The sequence below is a fragment of the Balaenoptera musculus genome, chromosome 15 (assembly GCF_009873245.2).
Source record: "Balaenoptera musculus isolate JJ_BM4_2016_0621 chromosome 15, mBalMus1.pri.v3, whole genome shotgun sequence".
Lineage (NCBI taxonomy): Eukaryota > Metazoa > Chordata > Mammalia > Artiodactyla > Balaenopteridae > Balaenoptera > Balaenoptera musculus.
The window spans coordinates 12278455-12291680 of NC_045799.1; the positions used below are offsets into that span (position 1 = coordinate 12278455).

At 40.5% G+C, this 13226-nt stretch overlaps 1 protein-coding gene across 2 annotated transcripts in view; it reads right to left on the minus strand.

The window, feature by feature from the left end:
- ARFGEF2 (ADP ribosylation factor guanine nucleotide exchange factor 2) overlaps positions 1-13226 on the minus strand; it is a 100267-nt gene that overhangs the window by 22163 nt on the left and 64878 nt on the right. For both annotated transcript variants that reach the window (XM_036825423.1, XM_036825422.1), the window contains exons 24-27: positions 13027-13067; positions 12755-12924; positions 10027-10178; positions 2000-2172 (exon numbers count right to left, since the gene is read on the minus strand). In XM_036825423.1, the coding sequence (XP_036681318.1) occupies positions 2000-2172; positions 10027-10178; positions 12755-12924; positions 13027-13067 (536 nt within the window). The remainder of the gene's footprint in view (positions 1-1999; positions 2173-10026; positions 10179-12754; positions 12925-13026; positions 13068-13226) is intronic.

Sequence of the window (13226 nt, forward strand, 5' to 3'; positions counted from 1 at the left end):
TCATTGATTCAACAAACATTTGTTGAGTGCTGACTACATGCAAAGCGTGGTTGTGGGCCCTGGGTACACAGAGGTAACCAAATTTCCTGCCTTTGCTCCAATGGGCAAGACGGACAATAATCACCTAAATCTGTAGATATATAAGATCATCTCAGCTGGGGTAAGTGCTGAGTAAGGGGACAGAAGACAGAAAAGGCTGGTGGTGAGGGAAGGGGGACTCTGTGAAGAGGTCCTTTCTGAGAAGTGGCCTTAAGGAAGTGAGAGAGGACAGCCAAGAGAAAACCAAGTTTCTCCAGGATGCCAAGGTGTCCGTTTTAGGATGGAGCTTGCGTAACCATATAAGATATAAACATGGATGTGTGTGTGGGGTTGGCCCAGAGAGTCTGCCTGACAAAAGCTGAGCACTGAGCAAAGCTCTGGCCCCAGTTCTGTGATTCTGAGCACGTCCCTTAATTCCCCAGCCGTTTCCACCCTAAGACCACACCTCATGCTACCTCACTGGAGCCTTATGAAGACAAAGTGAGATAAAGAAAGTCAGTGAGCTAAAGGTGACAAGGCAATTTAGAAACTGAAGGTTTTCAAAACCCTACAAATACCACCTAAGAGAAGAATACGAGGGGCGAGAAGTTTACAAAAAGTTAAACGACCTCAAAAAATCAAAGCTGACCCACTGCTTTACAATTTCCACAAAAACCAAGACAAGTAAACATCTTGTGACGTGATGACAGGCAGGACCGGGGACCTGTGGTCAGTGCAGAGTGGAGGGACACCGCACCAGCTCCGGGCTGGACTGCCAGCTGTCAATCTTCCACCACCTCCCAGCTGCATGACCTCAGACAAGTCGTCTTACTTTACTTTTCTGTGCCTGTTTTCCTCTTCAGTAAAATAGGGGGAAATAATGGTATCCACATCAGTGGGTTCAACCAACCCCAGATCGAAAATATTCAGGAAAAAAAAACTGCAGCAAGTTCCAAAAAGCAAAGCTTGAATTTGCTGTGCACCGGCTACTATTTACATAGCCTTACGTTGTGTTTATGAGTAATCTAGACGTGATTTAAAGTATACAGGAGGATGTGTGTAGATTATATCCATTTCATCTTAGGGACTTGAGCATCTGTGGACTTTGGTACCCGAGGTGTGTCCTGGAACCAGTCTCTCACAGATATGAAGGGATGACTGTAGTCAGTTCTTGTTACTCATGGTACTTGTGTTCTACAAATTCGCTGTGAACAATGAATTAGCAAATACTGAACCATCTCCTAGGGGAAAAAGGGGTTAGGTTCCTGCGAGGCTCTGGTTACAATACTTTCATCAACCTATTAACACACAACCTTGTTTTACGTGTGTTTCTGTTTAACTTATTTAATATATTTTGTTGATTCATTAACATTACACTCATGGCCAACAGCTCTATAACTCATGCCTGAACGGAGCTAATCTAAAACATGTTATTTTTCTCCATAAAGTACACCACAGTCTCCCTTAGGAACACCAGCCAGCACTTCAGCACTGGGCTATGGACTGGTTTAAATGGCAAAGTCACCAACTAAGACAAAGATGCCAAAAACGTGGCAGTAAGTTTTTACCACAGAAAGGCTACCTGTTTATTTACAGTAAGAGAGCTGAAACACAAAGGCCTTGTTCAACCTCAGCTGGGAAGGTGTGCCTTGGGTGACAAGCATTTTGCTGCTCTGTGCATGCACGTGTAGGCAAATGACCACAAAAGGGCCAGGAATGCTGGTTTTGGGGTTACATATAAATTTTAGCAAGTAGGTGAACTCACAAACATGGAACCTGCAAATAATGAGGGTCGACTGTGTTTCCTTCCTAGGGTTGTTGAGCACATGTCAAGAGCCCAGCACACCGCCTGGCATGTTAGCACGTCACAGTGTAGCTAAACAAGGAAGCCCCTTTTGGGAGTAAAATAGATGGGAAAGAAATGATCACCCTTCTAGACTTGCATGTGGGACATTAGTCAGGAGGGAACAGAGACACTTACTGACGATGTGGCCTGTGGTCTGGAAGGCCAGCTCCACGATGTTCCCGTCGTGATCCGAGGCGGCCTGGTGGAACACGGCGAAGATGTTCTTCCAGCCTGAGCGGATGTTGGCCGCCTGGGAGTTCACCATCTGGGTGATGCAGCGGATCACCATGTCCCGGATGGTTGGAGACCTGAGGAAAGAATGGGGCAGCCCATGTCATCTGTACTTTGGACAGTGGTAAGATAAATGAATACAGCTCATTGCTTAGAAGCAGCACTTTAAAAAAACATTTTTTAAAGCATGTCGTAATCCACATTCATTAAAAAAAAATTAGAGACAACAAAAAGAAAAAATAGTAAGACAGTCAACATGTCAGTTAGTTGCCTACCCAGCAGTCATCTTCCCACCTCCTTAATAAGTGTGATTTCATCTGGGCAGCAACATGCCCGACCTCAGGGAACCGATCATAAATAATATAAGACAACATGACAATCTTGTCTCATGTGCCAGGACCTCAATCTCCCAGCTTCCCTTGCAGCTAGGGGAGCTACATGACCTGTTCTAACTAATCAGATGTAAGAGAAAATCTATGGGTGTGGGAGGGGAGGGATTTCTAGGAAGGTTCTGCTTTTGTCTTAAAAGGAATACACTTGGTAGGCTCTGCCCCTTTTCCTCTTGTTCCCATTCTGATGGTGGGCTCTGCCTCTTTTAATCACTCCCACTGTGAACACAGCATGATGCCTGGAGCTAAAGTCTCTGTCCAGCAATCATGAAACAGTAAGCTCAAGGAAGAAAAGCAACCTGTTTATGGCCAAACAAAGGGACAGAAAGAACCTGGGCCCTTGGTTACAATTTGGGCTATGGAACCAAAGTTGGGACTGCCTGCTTCTGACTTGTTAAGTAAACAATACATAGACTTGTGGTTTAAGCCACTGTTGGTCAATTTTTCTGGCCCAAAACATTTAGACTAATATACTCATACTTTTGCCACCCAGAGATAACGATTCCTAAATTCTTAATGCATATACCCTCTTAGGTTTTTGGGCAGAGATATTTGTGGATGGCAAACACATACACTTGGATGGGAGCATACATATATAACTTACGATGAATATTTTAAATTTAATTATTACAAAACAAAACATGAAGACAGAAAAAATGGTCCATTTTCTGAAGCAGCTGCAAGGTTCAACATGGTGTGACCTGGATATTTACAACAGATTAGCACATATGTCTTTTAGACATATATGATTCTGGGGTGAACACTACTATCTCACAAATAGCAAGAAGCAAGGCAACACAAACCTAATGCTTCTATCGCACTAGCTTTGAAAGTCATTAGAGTGGTTTTAGGAGGAGAAACTTGGCTTGCAAATTTCATCCGGCTTAGGATAACATTCATGCTTGTCTGCTGGACCTATACTAACTGATAATAGGAAAGGTTGTTTAGAGAAGGCAAGGAGAAAGTTAAAAATTAGCTGAAAGTCCACAAAGAAAATTTGCCACCTGCAGATAATGGAGGACTGACTACATACCTAGGTGACTTTAACACATAATACCAATGAATTCATAGTTTTCTCTCCCGGGAAAAAAGAGCAACTTGTTGGCAAGAAATATACATATTTATTAAAATGTTTTTTGCCTGACTGTTAAAAGTAATAAATGATGACAATAAATGTTTTAGAAAATGTAGGGAAAAACATAAAGAAAAAGATTCTTTTATATGATGCTATGGCATTTCTTATGGAGAGATACACTATATCACAATCTTTATTATTACACTGACTGCCCAATTCTATAACCTGCTCTTTTCACTAAGCGACTAAGCATTTCTCATGTTATAAAATTTCTTTTTTTAATTGAATTTTAGAATTTTATTTATTGTTTTATACAGCAGGTTCTTATTAGTTATCCATTTTATACATATTAGTGTATATATGTCAATCCCAATCTCCCAATTCATCCCACCACCACCACCACTTTCCCCCCTTGGAGTCCATACATTTGTTCTCTACATCTGTGTCTCTATTTCTGCCTTGCAAACCAGTTCATCTGTACCACTTTTCTAGGTTCCACATATATGAGTTAATATATGATATTTTTCTCTTTCTGACTTACTTCACTCTGTATGACAGTCTCTAGATCCATCCACATCTCTACAAATGACCCAATTTCGTTCCTTTTTATGACTGAGTAATATTCCATTGTATATATATACCACATCTTTATCCATTCGTTTGTCGATGGGCATTGAGGTTGCTTCCATGACCTGGCTATTGTAAATAGAGCTGCAATGAACATTGGGGTGCATCTGTATTTTTGAATTATGGTTTTCTCTGGGTATATTGCCCAACAGTGGGATTGCTGGGTCATATGGTAATTCTATTTTTAGTTTTTTAAGGAACCTCCATACTGTTCTCCATAGTGTATCAATTTATATTCCCACCAACAGTGCAAGAGGGTTTGCTTTTCTCCACACCCTCTCCAGCATTTGTTGTTTGTAGATTTTCTGATGATGCCCATTCTAACTGGTGTGAGGTGATACCTCATTGTAGTTTTGATGTGCATTTCTCTAATAATTAGTGATGTTGAGCAGCTTTTCATGTGTTTCTTGGCCATCTGTATGTCTTCTTTGGAGAAATGTCTATTTAGGTCTTCTGCCCATTTTTGGATCGGGTTGTTTGTTTTTTAATATTGAGCTGCATGAGCTGTTTATATATTTTGGAGATTAATCCTTTGTCCGTTGATTCGTTTGCAAATATTTTCTCCCATTCTGAGGGCTGTCTTTTCGTCTTGCTTGTAGTTTCCTTTGCTTTGCAAAACCTTTTAAGTTTCATTAGGTCCCACTTGTTTATTTTTGTTTTTATTTCCATTACTCTAGGAGGTGGATCAAAAAAGACCTTGCTGTGATTTATGTCAAAGAGTGTTCTTCCTATGTTTTCCTCTAAGAGTTTTATAGTGTCCAGTCTTACATTTAGGTCTCTAATCCACTTTGAGTTTATTTTTGTGTATGGTGTTAGGGAGCGTTCTAATTTCATTCTTTTACATGTAGCTGTCCAGTTTTCCCAGCACCATTTATTGAAGAGACTGTCTTTTCTGCATTGTATATCCTTGCTTCCTGTGTCATAGATTAGTTGACCATAGCTGTGTGGGTTTATCTCTGGGCTTTCTATCCTGTTCCATTGATCTATCTTTCTGTTTTTGTGCCAGTACCATATTGTCTTGATTAGTGTAGCTTTGTAGTATAGTCTGAAGTCAGGGAGCCTGATTCCTCCAGCTCCATTTTTCTCCCTCAAGACTGCTTTGGCTATTTGGGATCTTTTGTGTCGCCATACAAATTTTAAGATTTTTGTTATAGTTCTGTAAAAAATGCCACGGGTAACTTGATAGGGATTGCATTGAATCTGTAGATTGCTTTGGTTAGTATAGTCATTTTCACAGTATTGATTCTTCCAATCCAAGAGCATGGTATATTTCTCCATCTGTTAGTATCATTTTTAATTTCTTTCATCAGTGTCTTACAGTTTTCTTCATACAGGTCTTTTGTCTCCCTAGGTAGGTTTATTCCTAGGTGTTTTATTTTTTGTTGCAATGGTAAATGGGAGCGTTTCCCTAATTTCTCTTTCAGATTTTTCATCATTAGTGTATAGGAATGCAAGAGATTTCCGTGCATTAATTTTGTATCCTGCAACTTTATCAAATTCATTGATTAGCTCTAGTAGTTTTCTGGTAACATCTTTAAGATTCTCTATGTATAGTATCATATCATCTGCAAACAGTGACAGTTTTACTTCTTCTTTTCCAATCTGTATTCCTTTTATTTCTTTTTCTTCTCTGATTGCTGTGGCTAGGACTTCCAAAACTATGTTGAATAATAGTGGTGAGAGTGGACATCCTTGTCTTGCTCCTGATCTTAGAGGAAATACTTTCAGTTTTTCACCATTGAGAAAGATGTTTGCTGTGGGTTTGTTGCATATGGCCTTTATTATGTTGAGGTAGGTTCCCTCTGTGCCCACTTTCTGGAGAATTTTTATCATAAATGGGTGTTGAATTTTGTCAAAAGCTTTTTCTCCATCTATTGAGATGATCATATGGTTTTTCTTCTTCAATTTGTTAACATGGTGTATCACACATTGATTGATTTGCATACACTGAAGAATCCCTGCATCCCTGGGATAAATCCCACTTGATCATGGTGTATGATCCTTTTAATGTATTGTTGGATTCTGTTTGCTAGTATTTTGAGGATTTTTGCAACTATATTCATTAGTGATAGTGGTCTGTAATTTTCCTTTTTTGTAGTTATCTTTGTCTGGTTTTGGTATCAGGGTGATGGTGACCTCACAGAATGAGTTTGGGAGTGTTCCTTCCTCTGCAATTTTTTGTAAGAGTTTGAGAAGGATGGGTGTTAGCTCTTCTCCAAATGTTTGATAGAATTCACCTGTGAAGCCATCTGGTCCTGGACTTTTGTTTGTTGGAAAATTTTTAATCACAGTTTCAATTTCATTACTTGTGACTGGTCTGTTCATATTTTCTATTTCTTCCTGGTTCAGTCTTGGAAGGTTATACTTTTCTAAGTATTTGTCCATTTCTTCCAGGTTGTCCATTCGACTGGCAGAGTTGCTTGTAGTAGTCTCTTAGGATGCTTTGTATTTCTGTGGTGTCTGTTGTAACGTCTCCTTTTTCATTTCCAATTTTATTGACTTGAGTCCTCTCCCTCTTTTTCTTGATGAGTCTGGCTAATGGTTTATCAATTTTGTTTATCTTCTCAAAGAACCAGCTTTTAGTTTTATTGATCTTTGCTACTGTTTTCTTTGTTTCTATTTCATTTATTTCTGCTCTGATCTTTATGATTCCTTTCCTTCTACTAACTTTGGGTTTTGTTTGTTCTTCTTTCTCTAGTTCTTTTAGATGTAAGGTTAGATTGTTTACTTGAGATTTTTCTTGTTTCTTGAGGTAGGCTTGTATAGCTATAAACTTCCCTCTTAGAACTGCTTTTGCTGCATCCCATACGTTTTGGATCGTCATGTTTTCACTGTCATTTGTCTCTAGGTATTTTTTTATTTCCTCTTTGATTTCTTCAGTGATCTCTTGGTTATTTAGTAATGTATTGTTTAGCCTTCATGTGTTTGTGTTTTTTACGTATTTTTCCCTGTAATTCATTTCTAATCTCATAGCATTGTGGTCAGAAAAGATGCTTGATGTGATTTCAATTTTCTTAAATTTACTGAGCCTTGATTTGTGACCCAAGGTATGATCTATCCTGGAGAATGTTCCGTGAGCACTTGAGAAGAATGTGTAACCTGCTGTTTTTGGATGGAATGTCCTACAAATATCAATTAAATCTACCTGGTCTATTGTGTCATTTAAAGCTTCTGTTTCCTTATTAATTTTCTGTTTGAATGATCTGTCCATTGGTGTAAGTGAGGTGTTAAAATCCCCCACTATTATTGTGTTACTGTCGATTTCCTCTTTTATAGCTGTTAGCAGTTGCCTTATGTATTGAGGTGATCCTATGTTGAGTGCATATATAATTGTTATATCTTCTTCTTGGATTGATCCATTGATCATTATGTACTGTCCTTCCTTGTCTCTTGTAACATTCTTTATTTTAAAGTCTATTTTGCCTGATATGAGTATTGCTACTCCAGCTTTCTTCTGATTTCCATTTGCATGGAATATCTTTTTCCATCCTCTCACTTTCAGTCTGTATGTGTCCCTAGGTCTGAAGTGGGTCTCTTGTAGACAGCATATAGATGAGTCTTGTTTTTGTATCCATTCAGCAAGCCTGTGTCTTTTGGTTGGAGCACTTAATCCATTCACGTTTAAGGTAATTATCAATATGTATGTTCCTATGACCATTTTCTTGTTTTGGGTTTGTTTTTGTAGGTCCTTTTCTTCTCTTGTGTTTCCCACTTAGAGAAGTTCCTTTAGCATTTGTTGTAGAGCTGGTTTGGTGGTGCTGAATTCTCTTAGCTTTTGTCTGTAAAGCTTCTGATTTCTCCGTCGAATCTGAATGAGATCCTTGCCGGGTACAGTAATCTTGGTTGTAGGTTCTTCCCTTTCATCACTTTAAATATGTCTTGCCACTCCCTTCTGGCTTGTAGAGTTTCTGCTGAGAAATCAGCTGTTAACCTTATAGGAGTTCCCTTGTATGTTATTTGTCATTTTACCCTTGCTGCTTTCAATAATTTTTCTTTGTCTTTAATTTTTGCCATTTTGATTACTACGTGTCTCGGTGTGTTTCTGCTTGGGTTTATCCTGTATGGGACTCTCTGCGCTTCCTGGACTTGGGTGGCTATTTCCTTTTCTGTGTTAGGGAAGTTTTCGACTATAATGTCTTCAAATATTTTCTCGGGTCCTTTCTCTCTCTCTTCTCCTTCTGGGACCCCTATAATGTGAATGTTGTTGCCTTTAATGTTGTCCCAGAGGTCTCTCAGGCTGTCTTCATTTCTTTTCATTCTTTTTTATTCTGTTCCACAGCAGTGAATTCCACCATTCTGTCTTCCAGGTCACCTATCCGTTCTTCTGCCTTAGTTATTCTGCTATTGATTCCTTCTAGTGTATTTTTCATTTCAGTTATTGCGTTGTTCATCTCTGTCTGTTTGTTCTTTAATTCTTCTAGGTCTTTGTTAAACATTTCTTGCCATCTTCTCGATATTTGCCTCCATTCTTTTTCCGAGGTCCTGGATCATCTTCACTATCATTATTCTGAATTCTTTTTCTGGAAGGTTGCCTATCTTCACTTCATTCAGTTGTTTTTTCTGGGGTTTCTTCTTGTTCCTTCATCTGGTACAGAACCCTCTGCCTTTTCATCTTGTCTATATTTCTGTGAATGTGGTTTTTCTTCCACAGGCTGCAGGTTTGTAGTTCTTCTTGTTTCTGCTGTCTGACCTCTAGTGGATGAGGCTATCTAAGAGGCTTGTGCAAGTTTCCTGATGGGAGGGACTGGTGGTAGGTAGAGCTGGCTGTTGCTCTGGTGGGCAGAGCTCAGTAAAACTTTAATCCACTTGTCTGCTGATGGGTGGGGCTGGGTTCCCTCCTTGTTGGTTCTTTGGCCTGAGGCAACCCAACACTGTAGCCTACCCGGGCTCTTTGGTGGGGCTAATGGCGGACTCTGGGAGGGCTCACACCAAGGAGTACTTCCCAGAGCTTCTGCTGCCAGTGTCCTTGTCCTCACGGTGAGACACAGCCACCCCCCCGCCTCTGCAGGAGACCCTCCAACACCAGCAGGTAGGTGTGGTTCAGTCTCCTATGGGGTCACTGCTCAATCCCCTGGGTCGTGATGTGCACAGTACTTTGTGTGTGCCCTCCAAGAGTGGGGTCTCTGTTTCCCCCAGTCCTGTTGAAGTCCTGCAATCAAATCCCGCTAGCCTTCAAAGTCTGATTCTCTAGGAATTCCTCCTCCCGTTGCCAGACCCCCAGGTTGGGAAGCCTGACATGGGGCTCAGAACCTTCACTCCAGTGGGTGGACTTCTGTGGCATAAGTGTTCTCCAGTTTGTGAGTCACCCACCCAGCAGTTATGGGATTTGATTTTATTGTGATTGCGCCCCTCCTACCGTCTCATTGTGGCTTCTCCTTTGTCTTTGGATGTGGGGTATCTTTTTTGGTGAGTTCCAGTGTCTTCCTGTCGATGATTTTTCAGCAGTTAGTAGTGATTCCGGTGCTCTCGCAAGAGAGAGTGAGAGCACGTCCTTCTACTCCGCCACCTTGAACCAATCTGGGTCACACAGTTCTTGACCCTGTGCGAGGCTGCTTTGGCAGTGGCTCTTTCCCTGAACTCCCTCAGCACCCAGCTCCCCGGTAAGGATGCATGATGTACTTCTACTAGCTGCCGTTGTATGATCTACCCTTCTGGAAAAGGTTACACACAGATCTTAGTGTGATTTACTTAGAGACAATAGGTGTGAATCAAAGTACGCTCATTTTATTTGCTTCCGCCAAACAGGAGAAGAAAAAATGAATCATGTGGTTAGTGTTAGGAGACCTTTTTAGACCCCCAGCAGGGATTTGACTAAGGGTCTTCTAGAATAATGCACATACCTGTTTTTCTTCATGATATGCTCAAAGGGCCTCAGAAAATCTTTCTGGAAACGGAAGTTGGCTAATTCTCCCTTCTCAAGAAACTTCATGGAGAGCTGCCTTAATGAGTCAACAGCAAAGATAGCCACATCCTCATTGGGGTTACAGCCAACCTGAGCAGGAACAGGAGGTGAGGTGAAATAGGCACAGTGGAACAACTGTGGATATGGGGTTCTGGACCTCAAACATGGACAGCCTGCCTTCAAAACAAATGCTCTGGGAAAACACACCTCAAGAGGAAGAAAAAGGTATTTCTTGGCATGAGCTGGACAGTTTTAAGTTTAATGATGAAACACATTTAATTAAACATGCTTTCAAAATATGCTCACTTTGTGTCTCTGTGTCACATTTTGATAATTCTTGCGATATTTCAAACTTTTTCATTATTATTATATCTGCTATGGTGATCTGTGATCAGTGTTCTTTGATGTTACTATTTTCAAAAAGATTACAACCTACTGAAGGCTCAGCTGATGGTTCATGTTTTTTAGCAATAAACTATTTTAAAATTAAGTTATGTACATTTTTTTGGTTGTTGCACACTTAATAGACTACAGTATGGTATAAACATAACTTTTTTATGCGCTGGGAAACCAAAAATTTCACGTGACTTGCTTTACTGCGATATTTGCTTTATTTCTTTGGTCTGGAACTGAACTCGCCATATCTCTGAGGTCGGCCTGTATACTGAATGGATAAAAAATAATTAGCTTTGGGGAGGGTCTGGTTGAGGGGTGCTGATGGTCAAAGGTGTTCTTAGTTGTAATTTTTTTTAAGTGTTCGTGTAATGTTGATGTAATTAGAGACTAATAAGAATATTATTCCCCGGCTAAAAATCCCTGGCTGCTTCAGGAATGCACACCACGCTTACTATGCAGCTTTGCACACCCCAGGACATATTTGTGCCCTAGTTTAGAAGAAGAGAAACATGTGACTGTCCCAGTGACTGTCCTAGAATCCTGAGAGCTCTACTCGGCCACTTACTTCTTCAAACCCACAGGATTTTCATGTGCTCCGGCTCCCAGGGGGAAGCGGAACATCCTTCTGAGGTGGTGGAAAGAATGATGAACCCTAGAGTGAGCAACTGAGTTTTCCACAACTTTGTGCTTAACAGCACTGATGAGATGGAATGGACATTTGTAATGAGGTTGACAACCACGACATGTCTAATGACTACCCGCCAGCCTAGATCCGAAGCTTGTCATAGGCTTGGACAAGAATACCAGGTGCAGTCATGGTAATGGTTCACATTTTTTCTCTCAAACAAGTTTATATCAGTGATGTCCACTAAGAATTTATTTACCCAGAATAGTGGGAAAGATGGTTGCTGAGCTGACTGATTACTTTAGATGACAGTGTTACCACTCACTCAACAAACAGTTACTCTGGGGCACCTGCAGGCTCTCATGGCCACCTCCTCACTGAGGGTTCAGAAAGGTCACCTCCAGAGAGGCCTGACACACTGCACTGCCTGACCCTTTACCATCAGTTATTTCATCATAAAATCCAAGTGAGCTTCAGGAGGGCAGGGACCTCATCTGTCTACTACCTGGTACAAGGCACTCGGACAGTTTGTTAAACAGATGGTGTGCTGACAGGTACTTTACTTAGAGCTGATAAGGAAGCAAAGTAAACAAAGAGCTCTGATTAGCTGATGGACCAAGTTAGAAGCAAGACTACATGTGACAATGCCTCATTTCAGTGGGGTTCCCCAGCTGCCCAGAAAAGCCAACAGTACCCAACTCTTCCCAGTTCACATTTAGTGACATCACACTGCTAACCTTCCATCGATCATGGGGTGATGTTTTAACCACAGAAATCAGCAGATGCTACAAATCATTCACCAGCGCTCTACTGCTTGTTCTATATCCCAATGACAGATTACTTCTTCTTATGATTTTCTCCTATTCAATATAGAGAGGGCAATTCTCTTTTGGATAAACTGTCTTTTATTAACACTATTTTTAAGCATCTCTATTACAACTCTTTATCTCCAGGCCTGAGAAAATTTTTTTGAAATCATGAAATGTGTTTTGGTAGCAAACAGTGTTGTTAAGCTATTAGTTTTCCCCTAAAAAGCAAATGACATTACAGATACAGACATTCATATACATAAAATATATTCTAATTTCATTTGTTCAATTTACATGTGCACGTGCCTATGTGTATATAACGAAACCTCGAGTGGAGAAAAATCTGGTTTTCTCTCCATAGTTTTCAGTTTTAGAACACAGTAGTCTCTGGCTTGTTTCTGATTTAAATAAATGTTAGTTTCCTCAACAAAGGTTTTAGAAGAGTGGTGGCAAAGGAAGCCAGAATACAAGAAGTAGTGACATTTAGAGTGAAACTATTGATATATAGAACATAAGTTAATCTTTGGTCATTCAGAAGGGGCTTCAGGATTTTGCAATGCTTTCAAACACCAAGGTCTGTCCAGTGACTATAATGATTTTTGTGGTGTGAGCCTGTCTCCTATATATGGGATATTAAAGTATTTTAGATACAAATGGATTTTTAATTCATTCTCCATGAGCTCTATCAATATGTCGGTATGCTACGAGCTGTTCTCCACTCCACAGGGAAAGTGAATTATACGCACCTACACACTCGATCACTTCTGTTTTGAAGTTAGTTGCCTGCCTTTTTTTTGGACATTGATGGAGTGGGGCTTTTGAATTTGAAGAGTTACCTTATTGAAGTGATCTCCAATCACATGCCATATTCGGGACCACTGTAGTCGGATCCGATTCATGTTGTAGTAAGATATCTCCACAATCTTCTGCAAGCTGAACATGCGGGGGTGGTGGGGGGAAGCCAGCTCATCCATGGACACGGCACACAGCCAGCGGACAAAGTCAACTACAGGCCAGACCCAACAACACACGCGAGGCCTCGTTAGTAATGGTCAGACAGTTATGATAGGAGGCTTCTGTAGTTGTCACAGGTGAGTCAAATACATACCTATTGCATTTCCATCCAGTCGGGTAGAGCCAGTAAAAATTCTAGGAAGAAAATTCCAGATATAATAAAATAAAAATTAGACTTGGAAGCTGCAGCTTCAATTTCAAACACTCAGAAAAGACAGAAAGGAAACATTTCAGGTCTGGCACTTCCACTAACATAAACAATGAGGCATCAGAGGAATAGAACTGGTCAGTGAG